This window comes from Nelusetta ayraudi, unplaced genomic scaffold (genome assembly GCF_046127955.1).
Source record: "Nelusetta ayraudi isolate G7.1 ecotype Tasmania unplaced genomic scaffold, CSIRO-AGI_Nayr_v1 ptg000100l, whole genome shotgun sequence".
Lineage (NCBI taxonomy): Eukaryota > Metazoa > Chordata > Actinopteri > Tetraodontiformes > Monacanthidae > Nelusetta > Nelusetta ayraudi.
In genome coordinates, this window is record NW_027466150.1 from 558,885 (window position 1) to 581,232 (window position 22,348).

General features: G+C 46.9%; 2 protein-coding genes across 3 annotated transcripts in view; both read left to right on the top strand.

Annotated features, from left to right (window-relative positions):
* nkain2 (sodium/potassium transporting ATPase interacting 2) overlaps positions 1 to 6,683 on the top strand; it is a 72,730-nt gene extending 66,047 nt beyond the window's left edge. The window contains exon 7 of the mRNA XM_076048390.1: positions 5,164 to 6,683. Within this exon, the coding sequence (XP_075904505.1) occupies positions 5,164 to 5,173 (10 nt within the window). The 3' untranslated portion in view covers positions 5,174 to 6,683. The remainder of the gene's footprint in view (positions 1 to 5,163) is intronic.
* Positions 6,684 to 10,376: 3,693 nt separating this feature from the next.
* Positions 10,377 to 21,926, top strand: rnf217 (ring finger protein 217). Of its 2 annotated transcripts, XM_076048382.1 has the most exons (7): positions 10,382 to 11,493; positions 15,376 to 15,597; positions 16,117 to 16,281; positions 17,085 to 17,182; positions 17,286 to 17,389; positions 19,407 to 19,478; positions 19,765 to 21,926. In XM_076048382.1, exons 1-7 carry the CDS (start codon positions 10,543 to 10,545, stop codon positions 19,842 to 19,844), a joined length of 1,692 nt encoding a protein of 563 aa, XP_075904497.1. In that variant the 5' UTR covers positions 10,382 to 10,542; the 3' UTR covers positions 19,845 to 21,926. The 2 variants fall into 2 exon arrangements, with proteins under 2 accessions (XP_075904496.1, XP_075904497.1); XM_076048381.1 differs by lacking the exons at positions 19,407 to 19,478; positions 19,765 to 21,926 and adding an exon at positions 17,659 to 18,149 and having other exon boundaries at positions 10,377 to 11,493.
* The last annotated feature ends 422 nt before the right edge of the window (positions 21,927 to 22,348 follow it).

Here is a 22,348-nt window from a genome sequence, read left to right on the forward strand (position 1 = left end):
CCTTTTGACTGTTGGGCACAATGGGTTCTAAAATTTGACAGAGGCGGCGGAGCGGAAGCAACTGGATGGCGTGTTTTGGTGGCCCACCTCATAGGAGGCAAAAACATCTCATGGGATATTTTAGAAAATGAGACTTAATGTAAATTGAAAATAAACAAAAGCAGTTACAATAAAAATATGTGTCTATGAAGCCCCACGGTATTTAGCGCTTTATTGAAATGACTCTTAAAACACAACAATTATGACTTACTTGCTATTAATATACTTTCTTCAAGTTTAGCGGGCCGGATTAAAAAACTTAACGGGCCGCATATGGCCCCCGGGCCATAGGTTTTTTTGTTGGGTTTTTTTTCTCTCGTTTCGCTCTGCAAATCGAGCAATCCCAACCAAACACGGCGTCCCCCTAACCCTCCTCCATCGGTCGTCAGCGTCTGTTTTCTTTTCTAGCTGACAAAGCTGGCGCGCGGCCTGTTCACACACTCGGCGTCAGTCAGTTGCAGATGCTCCCGTCGCTAAACGACGCGGCCAACGTTAAACCCCATCAGCCTCGGCGTGAAACAGCACAACAACAACAAAAAAAAAACAAGCTTCGGGAGTTCCAGGCCTCGCACAGTCGCGCATTAATCCCGACGCCTCGCTGCGTCCGAGCAGACGCGCGGTAACGGACAAGTGATCCATGCCTGTTTCGAACAGGAAATGAAGAAGAATAAGAAGGAAAAGGTCAGACGACGTGGAAGCGAGAGGAGAGACAGCGAAGTCGACCCCGACGCGAGAGAGAGGTGGGGGGTAGGGGGGGTGGGGGGGGAGCAAAACAAACGCGGGCGCAATGGATGAAACGCGGGACTAAACAAAGACGAAAGGCAATAAAGGGCTATTCTGCACTTTTACGCGTCCCCTGTTGGAAGCCATAACATCCGTCATAAATCACCCAGGCCCAGCGCAGAGGCCACAAAGCGGCAGAGAGCGCGAGAGCTCTCGCAGGCGGAGCCGGAGCCAGGAACACGCGCTGACAGACACACACACACACACACACACACACACACACACATGCACACATGTACCCACACACACACACACACACACATGTGCGCACACACACATGAGCACACACACACACACACACACACATGCACACATGTACCCACACACCCCACACACACACACACACACACACACACACACACACACACACACACACACACATGTGCGCGCACACACATGAGCACACACACACACACACACACGCACACATGTACCCACACACACAAACACACACAGGCACACAAACATACACACACACGTTTGCGCACACTCACACACACACAAACAAACATGTGCACGCACACACGCACACACACACACACGCACACATGCACATAAATACACGCACATACACACTCACACACATACAAACATACGCGCGCTGCGTGCCGCGGACACAGACACACACTCATTAAACGCGCCGACAGGCACCTGGCACTTGCCCTTTGGTGTTTTCACGCACGCGTACGTGCACGCTCACAGCAGCAGCGGCGTCGATATGCCATCACGGCTCCCCGGCTGTTTGGCCCCTTTGCTCCCGTAGTTTATTGGCTTTGGCCACAGGGACCAATAAAGAGGCGGCGGCTGCATCATCCCCAATGGAAATGTGTCTCGGCCTCACAAAGAAAAGAAATGCACTTCACCAAACCCACATCCACGTGCTATCATGTGTAATGACACTCTCACACACACACACATGCACCCATGCACGCTAAAATAGCGACAATTATTGCCTGCAGACAAGACATGCGTGGAGATTTGCTCCTCGGATCAACTAACTGCTGACCTCCGAGAGCAGAGCGCCACCGTTTTCACTCCGCGTGCATTCAAAATGAGAGCCGCGCAAAAGACACAGACAGCCCCGCCTCCCCGACTGCCTTCATTAACCCTCCCCCCCCCGACCCCTCACACGACCAGGGTTCTCTGCTTTTGCATCTCACCTCGCAGTTCGAGATGGAGAGCACCCCTAAGAGGCCATTACTTATTTATTCCCTCGCTCGTTTCAAAGTTCCCTCGCTGTGCCCGTTTTCAAGTCATGTCATTATTTCCTTTTTTTTCACATCTTGGACTCCAGTTGGAGTTGCGCCTCACACAGTCATTACCCTAAAAGGAACTCTCTAGATCTGCGGGAAGCGGCGCATTTAGCCCTCTTGTTTGTTGTATATAGATTGACTTGAATGTTTCTTGTAATTACTTGTATTTACTGTATAGTTTACTTTTAGTGCTACAACAGCGTAGTTTCCCAATTTGGGATCAATAAAGTAGATCTATTATTTTCTATTCTATTACAAAATTTCCAGTACAGTACTTTTACTTTTTAATAATTATAATAATGATAATAAAGAAATGCAAGGCAAACAGTATTTCCTGTTACTGGCTGACTGCTTCCTGGTTGAGACGATGGCGTTGGAGGCAGTGGAGTGCAGTCTGCGTGCGACACTCTGGGAACTCTCTACCTGGAGAAACATGCACTCATCCACCCGCACCTGTTTTATTCCTCTCTGTGTAGCTGCAGGGGGCCCCCACGCAGTCATTACGTTTTATTACGTCGCCCTCTAATGGATGTACAATAAGCTGCAATATCAGCTCAGAACGCCTGAATCAGACCTCTGTGGTTGTTTTGGTGCAATTGTGCAGTCTTGTATATTGTATGTGTTATAAAAATAACAGTAGAACCTGCTTTGAAACAGCCAGTGATCGAGAATGTATTTGGAATTAACTGATATTACCCTGCAACACAGTCTGCGAGGGTGAGACCAACAGCTTTTTTTGCCTCAGATCTGGAGAGGCAGAGCAAAAGAGGATGGACGTGCAAACACAGTGGAGCTGGTGAATATATCTCGCAAGTTAGCATGCTAACCAGCTAACCATGCATACATGCTACAAGTTCAAATGTGACCTTCCATATAATGTAATTTTCACTCGCAACAGTTCGCCTACTTCACTGTTGTGCCAGTCTGTCACTGTAAATCTGAAAACATCTTTAAAAATTTTCCTCCATCCCGAGTCTGAGTTGCCTCATTAAAGGCGCAGAATCTCCACTTCACAAAGAAGTGTGCCAAAGTGCTTCTATCTCCACATGCAGTTTTCCTACGTCTGCTAATGGCTGATGCTATCTCTGCGCTCTGCCGATTCACCTCTCCCGTGTCCCCCGCCTGCTGAGTCCTGTCAGCCTCAAAGTCATGATGTTAGTCCTTATCAGAGGCGCTTTAAATCACCTCTGTGCTAAACTCCCCCACGTTTCAATCCTGCGCTGTTCCGAGACCGTGTGTTGACTCAGTTTCCACCCGTCGTCTCGTCAGGCATAACTGCACTTGAATGACTCGGCAGCCAACTTGGTTCCAGTCCGGTCCCAGTCTGGGAAACTAACTGTGCGTAGTTGTACTCATTATACAGTGGTAGAATTTTCTTTACTGTGTCATTAGATATTAAATTCTGCCTATTTATTAGTCACACCGACCTCAGTGGGGGCTCTGTAATGTTCTGTTTTAATGTTTTTTAATCCAAATAAGTGTTCTTGATTTTCCATCCAATCTCTCCGCAATAAGGACACGGGCTATAATGCATGTTGGCACAAAATAATGGCGGTGACACTCCTTTAAGGAAGGCAGTACTGCAGTGATACACTGCTTGGTATTTGTAAATGCATGAATTCTTCTAGTTGCTTGTTTTTGGTCAGAGGGGTACATTGGAAATCTCTTAAAATATGAAAAAAGTGTATATATTATATTTTAAAAATATATTTTTCTATACATTTAAGTCAATATTAGTTGATTGATTGCTGCTTCTTCGTGCTGTAACGTCAGCAGCATGAAGAAAGACTGCAACCTATTTTTAGCATCCGCTGCTGTAAATATGATTGACAGCTATAGGAGAGCTGAATGAAAACACTGCAGTGGTTCCACTATAGCCTGGCATAGGTGAACCCGCCGTTCATTATGTAACAGTCGCATTACAACTGTCCGCATTATGTAAGTGCGTCAGAACCGAAGCCAATAAACCAAAAACCCTGCGCTAAGCTTTTTCCTTTGCACACCTCGCGACCCCGCGCTTTTTGATATTTTGTGTAAAAAGTTGACGCGAGACGAGCGGAACGCGTTCCCCCGAGCCTGATTATCCTCCCTAAAACACAGCCGGCCCCCGACGTCCTCATCACTCACCGGAGGGGACGAGACTGAGCAAATGCACAGCCGAGCGTTTCATCATAAACCTCTTAAAGCTCCTAATGATTAGCGTCTGCGTCAATCACGCGGCAGCCAACTTAGTTTTGACACCGGCCAACTTTTGCCATTCTTCAACCCCGCTGTATTTTCTTTATGGGGGTGATTCGGAGCCTGCGCAGCTTGTTCTTGCCCAAGGTGGGGCGTGACAGAGAAAGTTTGAGAACCACTTCCCTAATGCCATGCAAGTCTATGGGGTCAAAAGTCAACTTTCCATCAGGATCCCTCAAGACACAGCCACATCAAATTTGGGGCTTTTAGCTTTTAGCCCTCAAATTTGGGGGGCGGGAGGGCATGAAAAATTTTCTTCCTCCAAGATGGGAGGATGAGATGGGAAAGTTTGAGAACCACTGGTGTAGACAGTGAGTTAGATGTGAGACGGCAATGACAGCGGAGTTGCTCATTATTTCCCTAGCGTTGCTCGGCGAAGACTTTAACTCTAAAATCGAGCTCACCCAGGCGGCCAAACTCCTGTAAACAGATGTTTAAACCCAACTTCCACAACCAGTCAGCTTCTTCTCAGTAAGAATCAGATAGATAGAGATATATAGAGAGAATTGAGGTAAAACAGAGGTTCTGACAAAAAAAATGAGAAGTAGCAGCTCAGAGATGCTCTGAAGAACCACAAAGACAGTCCAGGAAGCTATTAATTGTTGCGAGGATTCTACTATAGCAGGACATTTCAATCAGAACTCGACAGCAATCAGTGAGGAATCTGACCAGTCCGCCCTAAATACAGACACAAAGACACCAATCACTTTCCAAGTCTGGCCTTGACATTTGCAACGCTTTCCGTTCTGTTCAGATGGCCTCCTCAAAGTCCAAAGAATTTCGGAAGAGTTGATTTTGGCGTGAATGAATATTAACTCATCACCATCCATCTCTTTCTCTCCTCTTGCAGGTCAAAGTGAACCCAGGAGCCCAACCAGGAGGGCTGCCTTACAGATCTCCTCTGCTGACCTTCTTCCTCTCCTTCTTCTCCTTCTTCTTCCTCCGCCTCCTTCTTCTTCTACCCCTTCAAACGCCGTTGAGCAAAGAGCAACCAGGACGCTGACAGTAGGAAGTGGTCTGTCGGATATTCTGCTGTCTGGCCTGAAAATCCTCCCAACTCTTGGTCGGCCAGACCGTCCTTTCCTGGTGAAACATTGACCCCACGTGGCCGAAGATGGTAACTGCACCCTAAAGAAGTCAGCAGGACCGCCAACTCGGTGTATTTTTCCCCCTCAGTTTATTCATCGTAGTGATTTTTTTTTTTAATGTCCCATGAGGATATGATCAGGCACCCATGGCTGACTTCCTCTTGCGCCGTCGGATGAATCCCCCTTTTCCCAAAGTCAGAAGAGAAGCCGGAGACTCGTCTGTGATTACCGAGAGGTTTCATCAGGCTTCAGAGGAGGCCGGATTGAGTTGATTGAATTGCCAAATTAGGTGTTTCCTCTTGTGCACAGTACTGTCTGTGATTTTTTTTCTACCCCCCCCCTCGTTGTGCCTGACAGATGAGACGCCGGACTTTCCCGTAGAGAATCGACTGCCGATAAAGGAATGTCAGACTCATGGGTCGGGAGGGTTTCCGGGATTCATTTTTGTGGTGCTAACAGTGGCAACACAGGCGGCGCCATCAGGTGGACTTAGATAAAAACACACGCTCCATTTTTATTTAATTTTTTTTGTAGCTGTTTTTTTTTTTTAAATATCAGGATTATTGAATGTGGAATACCGCCGTTAGATCAACACCCCTCTGCGACCTAAAGGTGCATGTGTACAGGACTCATTCACATGCACAGGCCCAAGTGTGAATCCACGCCTGCATGCACGTGAAAAAAAAAAACAGATGCGATCGCATCTCTCTCTCTCTTTTTTCTTTCTATTTCTTTTTTTTTTTTTACCTTTTCATTTTTAGAACTAATGTGAATCTAAATGTTTACAGTAGGAGTCAAGTCTGCCGGGACAGTGAGGCAACAGTCTTGTCCGAAAAGAGGAAAGAAGTGGCGTGTATGTTTAAAAAAAGAAAAGAAAAAAAGTCTTTCGGTCTCTTCCGGTTTGAATTTTTTGTCTTCCATTCTCGACGACCGCTGACCCTTATTCTGAAGTGTGTGGGAGACGAAAGAACAAGATTCCCACGTCTTGCTGCAAACCGCTCCGCGATAGCCCAAAATAGCCACCCAACAACATATAGCAGAGAAGATTGTTTCAAGTCACAGCCTTGACTCACATGACAATCACAGAAATGGTCAGAAAGGGGCACAACTCACCACCATCGCCAATCGTTTTGTGTTTCGCTGCCGTTTAATGGACACGTGAGACCGTCGTCGTTGTTGTCATGTGATTATTTGACTGATATTGGGCAAAAAATAGATAAAAAATAAGCTGCAGAAGCTGGCGTGGTCGATCGTATACGAGCACTTTCAGCCGCAGACTGTTGCGAAGAAGCATCCAACGAGGGAGGCGGCAGCGTGTTTTCTCCTTTTTTTTAAGTGCCAACCGCGTCACCGCACGTTCCGGAAAGTCACAGACTGCGACCACGAATAGTGTGACTAAGGTTCTCTTCACTTTGATTTGCTTTATGTTTAAACAAAAAATAAAAAATAAATGAATCTTTATTCAATTTTTTTTTTATTTCAACATGGATACATCCTGATTTCATTTCGCTGATAGATTGTGTTTCTTCTGGAAAGGTTTCCAGAAAAAAGGTTGTTTTTTTTTATTTGTTTTTTGCAATGACTGGACCAAAATATTTGAGGCCTTCTCCATCAACCGAGACTCATTTCCTGGTGCAAACACTTTCTTCTCCTCACATTATGAGGGACTCGCAGACTTTTTTTCCTTCCTTTTTTTCCAAACTGTCTCAAAGTCCTCCACCCTCCCCATCTGCCAGAGGGTCAGCATTTTTTTTTTTTGTTTTTTTTTAATCGCCCCAAACTCTGAGGCTCCTGCCGGCTCCCGCGGCGGTGAAAGGGTGGAAAACAGCAATTTCTGTGTTTGCATGAGTCGTTTTTTTCGGAAGCCGTCGCATATTTAATCTCATGCCGCGTGTGACTAATTATCTTTCAATGGGAACCGTTTGGTTTGTCGAATGCGCCTCAACTCTCTCCTTAATGTGAACTTTGTGAAGTTTTTTTTTTTTTCTTTTCTATCGACGACGAGTCCGACACGTCTGCGGGATAACAGGAGCTAGCTACTACGAGGAAATGTAAAACTCGATGAAATGTAACTTTGGACTTTGACGTTTTTTTTTTGTTTTTTTTTTTAAATCACGTGTGGCTGTGTTTACTGTTTTTTCTAGTTGACTACTAATGTACTGTATAATGTTGTGTACAAGTGGGACTACTATGTTTTATTTCTTCTAATTGTACAGTGTATTAGAAACCAGATAGTAAACGTGGAGAGCAGGAAGGTCTAGAAATAGTTGCACTATAGCCTGTAATTCTTTCATTTCCCATCCGACCGGGCCGAGAATTCCCTTTCACCCCGGCGCATTAATTAATTTTACAGTTTGTATTCTAATTAACAACCACGGACGCCGCACACAGGCTTCTTAATAAACGAAATGGCTGCAGATAAAGGGGCTTTTTTTTCTCCAAAATGGGATGCTGATGCTGTGAAAAGAAGACATATCCACGAAGGGGCGTAATTTGAAAAGGCAGCCCGTGGCGTCGTTAGCAAATGGGCCTCTTTCAGACAAACAGTAGTGAAATGTTTTTTTGCACTCATTTGTCTGTCTTAAAATAAGTTGATTTGGGATATGTAACGTGGCTGCTGTGTGTGTGTATGTGTGCGTGCGTGCGTGTTAGAGTTTGTACCGCAACACCTTGTACCTTTCTGTTTTGATTAGAGAGGTGCTGAACGACTCTCAGCCCAGAGCCCGCAGACCTCGATGGGAAAATCAAACGCGGAAAGATTTCAGACACTCAGCTGCCACAACAACAACAACAACAACAACAACACTGGTTGGAACAGCTTCTGAGGCCGAGACAGACAACAGACTGTTTGGGGTTTTTTCTCGGCTCGTGATTGATCGTGAGCTTCCAGAGTTGCTATATCACAACTCTGACCTGCAGCCAGTTTGCCTGATCTAAGAGGGGATGTTTAAACTCTTCCCCTGATAACCTAAAGTCACTTTGATTTCTACAATCGCCTGTTTTAATCATGAACTAATCACAATGTGTAAAATCCGTCTTTCCTCAAGTCGTGCTTGCACCATGATGACCTGCTTTTATCAGATTTTTTTTCCCATCAAACATCAAACACCTTCTGGCTGTCACGTTTTAATTTGCTAAAACCAGATTATTTCACTAACCTGCGAGGCGTCGCAGGTTTTCCGGTCTAGAAAAGTCAAATCCGATTGGATTTATGGAAAACGTGCCGTAATGGCGTGCCAGGTTATTATTTCCAAAGATTTTCTTTTTTAGAAATCACCTCCTGCAATCTTGGCCAACATCTGCTTCACTCGCAATTACAGAAATTACCGGCAATGTCTGACCAAAATTGTGGCTTTTATGCGAGGCAGTTTTCTCAAAGTTTTCAGGGTTTTTTCCACACAGCCGAAAAATAAAAGATAAATAAATAAATAAAATCGACTCCTGAACCAAAAAGGAGTGAGACGGATATTATAAAACATCTTCCCTCCCCTCAGTAAAACAATTATACAAAACTGTGTCAAGCTGCAAACGCAAACACACATATCTGCCAGAGAAAACACTCACATGCCAACTTACTGTGTGGCTCTGGGTTGATAGGTTAGTGTTCAACACTGACTCAGGCGTCTGTGTTGGTTTAACTCCTCTCTTCATGTTGGTTTTCCCCACAGGTGACTGACTGTACATAAACACTGGAATGGGGAATAAACGACACAGTGGAGAAGGAGAGTGTGAATCGTTTCTCATTTTTCACGGGCGTTACGGGATTTACCTTTGTTCAAGGAAAGAAAGAAATGTTTTTAGGGGGAAGCCAAGTCTTTGAGGAATACCAAAAACAACTTCATCGTTTAAATTAATCCAAGAAGAGCAGTTTTTAATAAACTAAATGTTTAGTTTATGGAGAGAAAAAACGTTTTGGAAATGAACCAAATCAGTAAATGAATATTTTTTTGATAAATTGAATAGTAGAAAATGTAGGTAACTTTTAACAGAATAACTGTGACCTTGTTTAACACACGGGTAAAGATAAACAGGTGTGTAGTAGTGAAGACAAATGGGAGAGCTCAAAACAGTGAGTTCCATCAGTGATCTGCACCCTTCAAATGTGTCGCAGTTACACAATTACTGCCAACGTGTCACAGAGAAGAAGAAATATAACAGGACAGATAACTCCTGGTTTTCCAACACTGCCTCGTTCGAGGTCAGTGAGCAAAATGTGAGCGTGACTGTCAACACAGCTTAAACTCTCTTAGGATGCAATGAGCACCATCACTTAACACAATGGAAGTGTACGGCCAGCAGACTGCCATTACAGTGAGTGTTTAACAACACGAGAGCAGAACAAACTACATTAGCTTGCACTCGGCGCCTTTCATATTTCTACCTGCTTGTCATATCTGCTGAAATTTAAAATCTCATGCAAAAATGTCCACCTCACCAGTGTTTGGTAACAATACAGTATGTAGCCCAATATCCTGTTAAATCTTGATATCCTGAAATAATATCCTGTTGAATGCTGATATCACTTTTTCAGTAGCCTAATAGAAGGAAACTGACCCAACTTGTGAGAAACAGCCATGCTGTGCTTCATTTTAGACTCCAGGTAACTTTATTTATAAAGAATGAAAGCTATTAGTCAGATGTCTGCGCATCTGGACATTCCGGGGAGTTTTATTTCTGTTTTTCCTTGCCTTCGTGCATATCTAAAGTGCTCTTTGCCTTTAGGGTCAGCTGGGGACTCGAGCCAGGAGGCCAAGCAGTGAGTCTGCTCCGTTCCCATGCTGCATTTCGACACTTCGGGCCGTCTGAGGACATCATAGATATGGAATAAAGCCATATTGCATGAGGAGCTCACACTTAGCTAAATGCGTAGCAGTCTTTCTGGTGACGCGCTCGTGTTACGCACGCTGTCGCTCTTCACCGGCGACCATGTAAACAGAGTGTGACATAAAAATATAATACGGAATGAGACATTTTTCCAGGCATACGCTGCGCCGCCGGGCCAATCGCCGCCTCCCCAGTGCCCTGACGTCAACACCCGGAAGCGCCGAGCTTCTGCTGCTTTGTTTTGTTTTGATAGTGGAGGCTGCGGAAAAGAGGCGGACGGAGCGAAGGTCGCCTCGCCGTGAGAGGAGCTCAACTAAATGGGGAGAGACAACTCGGGGATGGAAGATGACGAGCCCATAGCCGAAATGCCGAGTTTCATCAGCAGCTTCGAGGACGGGAGGTCCAAAGTGTCCCGCAGCCGCCTTCCAGCTGAAACTTCCACCGGGGATAGCAAAGTTGAGCGGCCGGTCCGAGATTGTAGCCGCGTCACCGGGTCCACCTCGAGTCTCTCGCTGGACGAAGACAAAGGGGACACGGACGAGAGGAGCAGCGAGGAGGAGACGGAGGAGAAGGAAAGGGAGAAAGACAATGGGGAGGTGGTCGAGAAGGATGCGAAGGGCAACAATAACAACAACTCTAACGGCGGCGGGGAGAGGAAGAGGAGGAGGGCGAGCGCGGTGGATATTCTGAGGCGGAACCTCGGCGTGGTCAAGTCCTCTTCCCTGCGTTCGAACACGAACATCTGGACGCCGAGGGACACCGAACGGGACGCTGCTAACGACGACGACGGCGGCGGCAGCGACGCAGCGAGCGTGGAAACGGGCGAAGCCGGGATTGAAATCAAGCGACCTGAGTGCGACTCGGAGACTTCGGATGGAGACGGAGCCCAATTTGTAAACTTGACGGGGAAAGGGGACGAGGCCCCGAACACCAAAGAACACGTTTATTGCACCGTGTACTGCATCGCGAACGAGAGTGGCGAGACGGGAGTCACTGACGATGGGACGTACGCGGCCGACGAGGCGCCGCAAATGGACTCGGAGGCGCCGCCGGAAGTGGGTTCGAGTCCCGAGCCTTCGCTGTACACGCTGGAGGACCTGGTGGATCCGTTCGGGGACATAGCCCGGCATCTGTCCTTCGGGCAGGCCGACGCGGAGGCGACGGTGCAGAGTTGCTGGGTGTGCCTGGAGGGGAAATCCATCGCACCCCTGCCCTGCTGCAAGAAGACCGTGTGCGACGAGTGCCTGAAGATCTACGTCACTTCCCAGGTTGGTTGAAAGGAGGTGGGGGTGGTTGGGGGGTGCGGTTAATGCTGCAGTGGAAGGAGGGGCGGGGAGGTCACCGTCTCTCGTGATCCCACAGTCAGAGGTTGCCAGGTCGGGCGCATTCTTGGCTGGAGTATCCCCCCCACGCCCCCCAAAAGAAATAGCGCACAGTGGTGCACCACGTGATTATTTAAAGGTCATCCATTAAAGCCATTTAAAGATTTCCAATGACGAGGTCTTGTGTGATTTATGGTCCAGACCAGTTCCTGGACGCTGTGTATTTACCCTCCTTGTTTACATGGACTCAGATTTCTGTGCGGTGTGCTTTGACTTCTTCACTTCCTGCTTCCTGCCCGCACTAAAGGATGCTGTGATACACCTGTCTCGTGCATCGACGACGTGGGCCCCATAGCCCAGTGGGTGCTGTCGCCAATTGGAGAGAGGGATCAATGAGGTGTTGTGCCATTTGTGACGTCATAACGGGCCTGTTTTGACACGGTAGATTAGGGCCGCTTATTATTTTTTTTAGTGCAGACTCGAAAGAGCAATTTTCTTTAATTAAATTGGTCTTTTCGGCGTCATGTCCAAACCGCCAGTCCAAGTCCAAGTCCAGTATTATTTTCCAAACGCTCTCGAAAGCGTCCTGGGTCTTCTCATCTTGTGATTTATGTTTTCGCTCCCAGTCTGCGTCACCGACATGTACTGCGCAAGCAGGCACCAGCGGTTTTGACAAAAGTTCACTTTGTGCGCACTCGGGTTTATTGAACGGATTACACCCTCCCTCTCAGGCTTCCGTATTCCTGCAGGATTCCATCATCAAGTGCGGGCCAAGTGTCTCTTCCAGGAAGACACGGGGAATCAAAGCAGATCAAAGAACACCGACTGTTTGTTTTCGGGCAGAAAAACGGCGGGGAGAGAAAAGTATCTAGGAAATTCTTGTAGCTTCCGGATAAAAGTCATGCTGCAGCGAGCTGTTTGTCTGCCAGAGCTCCCAAGTGTCTGAGCATGATTTTTTTTTTTTTTTTTTATTACTGATACCCTTTTCTATAAGCCATGCCAGAAGGAGCCCACCCTTATCCAAGCTTTTTCGCTACTCTTTGCGTAATCTGCTTTCCTCTCTTCAGATAAAACCGCTTTTAACAGATATGCTGGCTGCCTTTTATCGGCATTATCTTGCTTTGATAACAAGGCATGAATAATCATCATCCCCAAGCAGACCATCCAGTGAGTTCGCTGACGGTGAGATAAGGGCCGTCCGTGTAAACTGTCCTCTGCAGATGGATTTTTTTTCCCTCCCCTCTCCGCCGCAAATGCACCACAAGCTTATTTTTTTTGCACGTGGTCGGCCCCAAGTCAAGACAGTATAAATATTGCGTCAGAGAATTCCATGAGCATGTGGAGGGCCGTTGAAGGGGGTTTTAATGAGAAGGAATGGCACAAGACAACAATGCAGCCTTTGAAAAGGCTTCACTTCCAAGTCTTGAATATGTTTTATTCAAATAAAGTACTTAAAAGCTTCGTCAATTCTAAAAGTTCCATGTCTGGATCGATAAGAGGGGTTTATTTTGTCAGTGGGCCGTTGCCTCCCAGTGCTCAGGTCAAACCCAGGCCATGCAGATAGATGCACGCTGCAGCCGATCATTCCTGTGCTTTCCAGCTACTAAGACACGACAGTCTTTTGGTTGCTTGCCCAGAAGCCCTTGTTGGCCTGGGACTGCAGGCTCCATAAGTGTAATGGGAGCCAAAGTAATTGCTACTACAGCAACAGAAACTGACGTTAGCAAGAGATGAACTGCTGTTAGTTTCTACTGGTGTTTGTTTATACGACGTCTTCCTTATTTTGAATACAGCAGAAACAAACCTTGGTTCAGCAGCAGATACCTCAGAAATCACCACCTCGCTGCATGAGGTTTAATCGTGGCGCTGTTGTTTCAGCGGAATTGCGCTCTCTCTCGCCGCATGATGAAAGAAAGAGCACGCATCCACCCTCTAGACGAGAGGATCCTGCTTGTGACAGGCAGCAATATCAACATTAATGACATCCTCCCTGGCTGAGCCGTAATTCCTGCTAACTAAGTTAGCTTTGTTAGCCGGCCTCTTATTTATGAGTGGAATGTTTCCTTACGGTGTCATGATATGGGAAGCAAATAGTTTCTCAGCACAGATGTGATTTCAGGTCAGACATGTCTTCCTCTCTGTAGTTATATAAGAATTTATAAAACTACCAATTGGCCCATATTTTTACAAATGCAGATAGAAACAAAATATGGTGTCGGGAATGTTGAGTGAAAATGTGCTTTCAAAATCCTCCTTTTAGACCTTTATCTTCCATTCCAGATCCCATGTAGCCTTGCAAAAAACAATTTGCATCCCCAGAAAACAGCTTATGTAGCCCTCTGTTTAGAGCTTCCTGCTAAAATGACACTACAAAGGGCTGATTCACAGAACTGTGTGTGTCAGCTTCCTGCTAAAACTGATGCTTAGACCTTCCACATCTTTGGAAGGGAACAAAAACAAGGCAGTGGTCAGAGGAAACATGGTTAGAGGCTTTTCTACTAATGTGGGCGAGGTATCTTCTGAGGTTTCGGAGCCCTTTGTGACATCGCAAAGTGCAGATTTCCAGAACTGTGTGAACTAGAGGCACATCATTGTAAATGTTTCATACAGGGGGACCTCTAAAGTGGTAAAACCTCATGTCTCACTGCATTCTGAAACTGGTGCGAGCTGGTGCTGAGCCCAACTTGCCCCCTGTTCTTATTTGGTTTCACCGTTTTGAACCTTTTCATATTTTTCCCATCGCTTTCTGTTTGACTGAAGGAAGAAAAAGCAGGAACAAGTCACACTCAAATTATTTAGGCCGCACTCGGTGACTCATGTGCGTTTCATAGACAGACTGAGAAAGTGGCAGCGGTCCAAACCAGCTCAACCAGTCTGGCACTGGTCATCACAATGTTTTTGTGTTGTAGCAACACCAGTGACACATCAGTTCCTCCGCCTGCAGAGTACCCATTTTGATAATCATGTAATCGGCTTTTAGTGTGTGTGTGTGTGTGTGTGTGTGTGTGTGTGTGTGTGTGTGTGTGTGTGTGTGAGAGTGCACACACACTGCTGGGGTTATTGGGTGTAAAACTGCCACAGGCCGACGCTATTGTTCTTCGCCCTCCCTGCGCCAGGTCGTGTCACACTCTTTCACACACGCAGGCGCCCATAGAACAATATGCTTTCATCGTATGTCAGTGCGGCAGGTTTCACTGGCTTCCATGGAATGAGAACACAGGCAGACTCTGGCTAAGAGGAAGAGACAGAGTGACACCCAGGGACAAAGGAGAGATGGCCTGAGAGGAAATGCAAAAGGTTTTGCAGGTGGGAAGGAAACGAGGTGACGGTAACTATGACGTTGTTGTTTTTTTTAACTCAAGGCGTCCTTGTGACACATTACGTCAGAGGAGAACAGCTTGAAACACAACTGGACTGTTGCTTTTACTTTTATGTGATCCACACTTGGCTCACTGTCTCCTAAAAATGCTCGAATGTAAGGAGGACGAGCAGCAAACAAGCCTGGGACTCGAACCAACAACCTTCTATGCTGAGAGGCGACAGTGCTGGCTAAATACACGACAGCGTCGCAATGCATCGCCCCTACTCAGAAAGTATATTTTCAAAGATATTCCATCACATCAAGAAGCACTTATCGCCAGGAACCCCGGCATTTATTTTCCACGGTGGTACTTCACCAGCACAGTCACCTCATCACATCATCGGCGTCCAGCTGAAGCAAGAGCAACAGGAAGTGCACAGGGGTTCACGTGCGATTGTCAGAGAAAGACGGCAGCTCTTGTCTGAGCAACATCGATATGAAATTTCGTTTTCTTAATTTTTTTGCAGGTGCGTGGCGCCAGCACCCGCGTCCGCTGCCCCCTCCCGGAGTGCAACGGCTACCTGGAGGAGGGCTCGGTGGTGTCCCGCCTGTCCAGCGAGGACCTGGTGAAGTACCGCTACTTCGTGGAGCTGAGTCAGCTGGACTCCAGCACCAAGCCGTGCCCTCAGTGCCGGACGTTCACCACGCTGAAGGAGCAGCCCCCGGGCCGCTCGGAGCACAAGTACAAGGTCAGTGGCATGGTACTTTAGCCGTCTAGACCAGTGGTTCTCAACTGGTGGAGTCGCAGGGCCCACGTTTTTTTTTTTTCCTTATTGTGAAGTCGCTACCCAAATTTAATCCACAAAAATAAAAATGGTAGCCTATGGAAGCGCATTGCTGCCACCCTAAAAAAAACAGTGCTCAGTATTACGCTGTAACGTGAAAATGATCATGAAATAAAATGATAGTTTCACGTTTTTACATGAATAATAACATGATAGTTTTGCGTTATAATGTATAAAATTCACGTTATTTCATGATAATTTTCACGTAAAAGAAACATGATATTTTCACATTGTAACGTGATACTGTGCACTGTTTTTTTGTTTTTTTCTTACCCACATTCTATCATGCCTAGTAAATAAATTCTTGAAATTATTGAATTGAATTGTGTTGGTAAATGCCCAACATTTTCTCTCTATATATATTTTACAATCCCACATTTGGCGCCGCTTATTTAGTTTTTTTCTTCCTAACTTGTGTCGCAGATCCAGTGCAGCAGCTGCCAGTTTGTGTGGTGCTTCCGGTGTCACGCGCCTTGGCACAACGGCCTCAAATGCCGGCAGTACAGGAAAGGAGACAAGCTGCTCCGGACCTGGGCCAGCGTCATCGAGCACGGGCAGAGGAACGCACAGAAATGTCCGCAGTGCAAGGTGAGACGTCGTGCAGAGCAGGGGGGGGGGGATAATTCAAGCGTAGGTGAGAGAAAAGGAAGATTTTGACAGATTCAAACCGCTTCACACATTCCGTCTGGAATGAGATTCAGCTTCACGCATGATGAAGATGAGGCCAGGCAGCCGTCAGATGCTCTGCCGCGTGTCTGCATTCCTCGCTCTGGAACCAGAAGTGGGACGAGCCCGTTTTGACTTGCCGAGCCTCTGCAGATTGGTGTCATGCGGCTGTGTTTATCCGCGTTTAGCATGTCGAAAACAGGGGCGAGGGCGCCGCCGTTTACCGAGCCGGGCTGCCCACTTAGAGCGAGCCAAAGAGCGAAACAGCCTAAATAATGCAGCGCACTTCAACTTGCGGATGAGCCAAAAGGCTCATGATGAGTGAAGAAGTGCACACTTGTGCCGCGCTTCAGTGCCGCCAAATACGGCTGTTTTCCCTCAGATTTGCAATAAAGTACTAAAAGGTAAAGTATGCAATAGTTCAAAGACACATGTAGAGATGTCGATATGTGTGATCATGTGTCTTTTTAGGCAAGGCAAGACAGCTTTATTTATATATAGCACATTTCATACACAAGGCAACTCAATGTGCTTTACATGATTAAAAGTTCAAACATTTTAAAAGCATTTGAATAATAAAGAACGCAGTCTTCAAAGACAAAATGCAGAGGAAAAAAGACAGATTAATAGAGCAGTAATAAGATGATAATAAAATATAATAAGATGAACAAAAGCACTCAATTACAAGCATCCCCCCTCGACCCCCCTCCCCCATCGCTCTGCAGATTCACATCCAGCGAACGGAGGGGTGCGACCACATGACGTGCACGCAGTGCAGCACCAACTTCTGCTACCGCTGCGGAGAGCGCTACAGACACCTGCGGTAGGAGCTCCAGTCGTCTTCTCCACCGGCCGACTTCCTCCAGCGTCAGGCCGCTCGCTCGCTTATCTCACTCCCTCACTCCCCCCCCCCTACTCTCTGGCAGGTTTTTCGGGGACCACACGTCCAACCTCAGCGTGTTCGGCTGCAAGTATCGCTACCTGCCAGATAAGCCCCACCTGAGGCGGCTGATCAGAGGTTCAGTCTGCGGTAAGCGGCCAACATCCATCCATCCATCCATCCATCCGTTTTCAATAGACGCTTTTTCCTGAGCTCAGGGTCACGGGGGTCTGCTGGAGCCTCTCCCAGCAACCATCTGCACTCACATACACACCTATAGACAATTTAGAGTTACCAATTCATGTCACATGCATGTTTTTGGACTGTGGGAGGAAGCTGGAGAACCCACAGGGAGAACAAGCAAACTCCAAACAGAAAAAGGCCCCAGGCCCGGAATCGAACCCACAACCCTCTTGCAGGTCTTCTCAGGTCTCCAGGCGTCTATGGGTTTGTTACGATGCCTCCTGTTGTACCTTCAAGTCGCTCTGAGTTCCGGCCTGGCTTGGTCCTCACATGCACCCAGCTTGGTCTTAAGTTCTCAGGTTCTCGTTATTTTCCTGGGATTGGTTTTGTCCCGGGTCGTCGACTTTTTCTGTGCGTCAGCGAGGGATCACTCGTGATCCCGCGGCAGGAAACTAAATGGCGTCGCCGCTGCAGACGCTTCCCTTCTACAGTGCTGGAGCTTCGAATTTATTTTATTTTTTTTCTCTCGTAAGCATCTGCCATAAATATTTTATTTTCAGAGTTGTACATCTGCTCGCTCATGTTTGGAAATGACTCAGCTGCTGACGCAGTTAGCCACCGGCACGCCTTGGGCTAATTTGGTTCGCCCAGTGTGTGTGTGTGTGTGTGTGTGTGTGTGTGTGTGTGTGTGTGTGTGTGTGTGTGTGTGTGTGTGTGTTTTTGTTTTTGTTTAGTTTTTTTTCATGGGGGGCTAGAGGGGGGGTTTATTTTAGTTTATGTTTTGCTTTTTGCAGCACGCTGTTGCTGCACATCAACAAGTTCATTGTCCAACGTTCCATGGCCTGTTATTCAGCTATGGACTGCACGGATCATATCGTACCATATCATTGCACTGGTTCCAACTCAGATGAACTATTTACCCCCCTCGCACTCTCAGCACTTGCCTCCGTGATGCAGGGCTTCAAATTGTCGTGTCATTTCCTTCTGTGGTTGCAGCTGATTTGATCAGATTTCAGTGCGAGGACAATTTTTTTCCATTTTTAGACCCCAAGCGACTTCAGTGCGGCAGCATTGCGCAATGATTGAACAAGAAAAGCCCTGCAAGGCTCGTAAAAAAATACCCAGAATGGTATATTTAGCCCTGTGTTTACAGCCTCCTCTAAAAACTTTTATTTATTTTTTTTTTGCCTTCCTGATACACAGATGCAGATGCTCTGTGTTTAGAAGGGGACAAACACAAGAGGGCGGAGGCGACAGTCGGATGTCGTCACCGACCTCAGAGGGGTCACAAAGGGCTGACAGCATTCCATTCGGAACTCGCGCACTGTTTGACACCAGAGGCCACAGAGCTGGAGTGTGATGTCACACTGGTGTGTTCGAACCAGTGTGCGAAGTACCCGTCAATATTCGGAGGGGTCCCCATCATGGATGTATTATAAGAACTGGATGCCAGAATAGCAATATGGCAGCGATCCCCCCCCCAGTGGTCACTCGAGGTACTGCAGCAAAAAAAAAATACCATGGGCCGAAAAAGCATTTTTCCCATAGACCTCAATACAAAAACAGACACCTTTAAAACGGCTGACAAGGGCGACTGTATTCCCAGCGTGACGTCACGACGTTGTACGTGCTGCTGTGTCTCAGCTGGCTCTGATTGGCCGGCTTCCAACAGTGGAAACTACCAACAACAACGCAACACTTTTCTAGCTTCTGGGTGGAACAACTCTGAGCTCGTACATGATTTTTACTAATTCCGACTTCCGAGCAAAACTAAATTTCGGCAGGAGACACTCGCTGCGTTATTTGTCAGTAAAAGGGAACTTTGCATATTACGGGGCCGTTGCGCGCATGAATATTTCAGACGAGGCGGCGATGAATTTTGCATCGTCCTATCTGCCGCCGTTTGCTTTCCAGCAATGAATTTTTCATCCTGTTGTTGTTTTCCCTTCTCTTCCCTTCCCTTCCTTTCGCTCTTCCTCCTCAGCCACGAAGGTGCTGATAGCCCCAGTGGTCCTCCTGCTGGTGGTGGTGCTCGGAGCGCTGGCCCTGGTGATAGGTAACGCAATTATATGCATAAGTGCACACATACACACACAAACAAACACAGAGACGTTTTATCGGGGGCAGAGGTTCTGGAAAGTGCGAGGGCAGCAAACAGATACCTTAATGGACCGAGATGTGTTTCCACACGGCGCCGCGGAATCGCTGCGCCCAGTCGCGGCCGTGCATGGATTCCGTGCACGTTAGAAATGAGAGATTTTTTTCAGTCTGTGCCCCCCCACAGTCCCCGCTTTTTCCATTTCACGGATGCGTGAAATATATAATCAAACCGCTGTCTGCAGGTCTGCTGCTCTTCCCCTTCTATTACGTGTGCAAGAGGAGGAAGAAGCAGCGCACGCACGGCTCCCGGCGGTGGATCTGAGAGCCGGGACCCCCGACAACCCCCCTCCCGTCTCCTCAGGGACCCAAACGAGCCAGACGGAGGAGTCTTCGCAAAAAAAAAAAAAAAAAAAGGTCAAGGATTGGACGCGGAGCGATTCGCAATTAAGGAAGTGGATAAACCAATAATAGAGATGCCTGGATAATGGACGTGCACGCACGCACACGCACTCGCCCGGAAGTGTCCTCGTGCGACGGGAACGCCGCTGTGTCGAGAAGCAGGGAGATAAATCGGGAAAACAAAACTGAGGAGAATCTTGTTTTCAGAGTGTCTCGTTTTGTCAAGGAGGTTCATGGCGTTTTGCAACGCGTTCCGACAGCAAACACGGGGCTAACACACGGACGTCCATTTGGGTTCACGGCCACATTTCGGCTCCAGTCGACTGGAGTTTGGGATGAATGAAGTCATGACGCTCTGGTCAGAAAGACGGCAAATGATCTTCGGAAACCGACCCAGGAAGTAGCTCCCGTGTGTGTGTGTGTGTGTGTGTGTGTGTGTGTGTGTGTGTGTGTGTGTGTGTGTGTGTGTGTGTGTGTGTGTGTGTGTGTGTGTGTGTGTGTGTGTGTGTTGCCACAAAGCCACTCACTGGGTTAGTTTCATCTTTTGTCAGGAAACTTTTTATTTCCACTGGATATTTAAAACTCCGATGCTGGTTCGGCAAGCACACACTTTTCAAATTTATCCTTTGAGGATTGAAAGAGGAGGCGGCGATCTTGATAATGAATGTGTTGATTTTATTGTCGTTTTTGTTTTTTGTTTTTTTCCTTACTTGAATTTCACAGGAGTCGTGTCGCTTGTAGCTTTAGCCCGGACCTCACTGACGACCCAGTCGGCTCCCTTTAAAGCTCCTCCGGCCAAAGGATTTCCTGGTTTCCCGCGGTGCGACCCCGTCACCTCCGCCTCCCGTCAGTCTCACATCTGTCCACGCAGCCTCACGTCTGCTGCCGCTCCAACACTGCTCGCCAGGTGATGCAGGCACGAAGGGAACGACACTCAAGTCGTTCGTTTTCGAGCTAATATCAGCTGACGCCGATAACGCAGCGATAACACCAGACAGTTAACACGTGCTGCTCTGCCTGATTTGCAAGTATTTGGTTCTTTTGTTTTTGTTGTTTGTTTTGTTTTGTTTTGGTTAAAATGCAAACAATAATGAGACAAACACACAGAGTGTAATTTTGCTCAGGCGCCAAACCGTGTGGAGGGTTTTGAGCTCAGAGTTTGGTGTCATGGTTGAGATTTTGAAGATTTTACAGAATGTGGCTTTTGTAGTTTAGAGGAATGCTAGTTTGCACAAAGGTGTGTGTGTGTGTGTGTGTGTGTGTGTGTGTGTGTGTGTGTGTGTGTGTGTGTGTGTGTGTGTGTGTGTGTGTGTGTGTGTGTGTTTTATTTTTTTATCTGTTCATATTATTTCTTTAGCTTGCACATGTAGCCCTTGTCTGCACAAACGTGGTTCTTTTTTTTTTCTTTTTTCTTTTTTTTACCAAACTGAATTTATTTGGCCTCTGGTTTTATTTCCCATTGCTGTCTTAACATCGTGTCGAATCCAAATTGGAATGCTCACACAAGTCGAGTGTGAGCCAAACCAATTTGTGGTGCTGTAACCTCTTAGGACGAGACCAACTGTCCGATTAACAACATAGAAAAGAAAAGCAAAAGAGGGTAAAAAAAAAAATAAAATAACAACCTTAAATTAAGAAAAAGTATCGGAGAGAATCACGATTGGTCTGACAATCAAGATGAGTTGCTTCTGGAATGTAAAGTTAACAAAACTGAAGGAAACTCATCGCGTCCAAGAGACAGCACGAGTTCAAACACATTTACCTGCTGTTGCTGTATCATTTTTATCCCCCTCAGAAGTTTTAGACCTAAAAATAATCTGTTTGCTTATGGGTGAAAGAACAAAACGCATGGAAGAAGTTTAGAAAACAAAAAGCTGCAAACATGCGGACGATTCCCGGCGCTCGCTGCAAGAATGTTAACAATATTTATTCTCTGGGCGGATTAGAGGTCATCACCTGGCTGCAGGCAGCAACACATCTCTCTCTGTGTCATTGGATACGTGGGGGGGGGACAACCGGCTGCGCTTCTGTTGAAAACACCACACAATGGATCATTTTGAGTTTATATTGTATTTCTCTCAGGTGCTCGAAAGAAGAAATTCTTTAAGAGCCAAAGTGTATATCTATCGAGAAAACGCTTCAAACTACACAAAAGACGCACGTCAGCACACACCACGTCACTTCCTGCTTCCAGGGACCTGAGCCACCACATCATACCTCCGCTGCCCTATCAGAAGGCTTCCTGCGGCTTCCCGAGATGCTGCTTTGCAACCGCCCACGAGCCCAGGAGATAAAATTCAAATTGCTCAAACAAACAAACAGGAGATCTTTATTTTATGCTCAAACAAAAGGCCACCTTTGTACCGCAGCGTGGTGAACGCAGCCCGGCGCTCGGTCCTGTAAGAAGGGAAACTGTGCAGAGCAACA

What these genes read in the sequence shown, in the direction of transcription:
- rnf217 (XM_076048381.1), top strand. Translation starts at nt 10,543, where the DNA reads ATGGGGAGAGACAACTCGGGGATGGAAGATGACGAGCCCATAGCCGAA. An exon ending in AGAAATGTCCGCAGTGCAAG is followed by an intron (nt 16,282 to 17,084) that starts GTGAGACGTCGT and finishes ATCGCTCTGCAG; the next exon opens with ATTCACATCCAGCGAACGGA. An exon ending in GATCAGAGGTTCAGTCTGCG is followed by an intron (nt 17,390 to 17,658) that starts GTAAGCGGCCAA and finishes ACCCTCTTGCAG; the next exon opens with GTCTTCTCAGGTCTCCAGGC.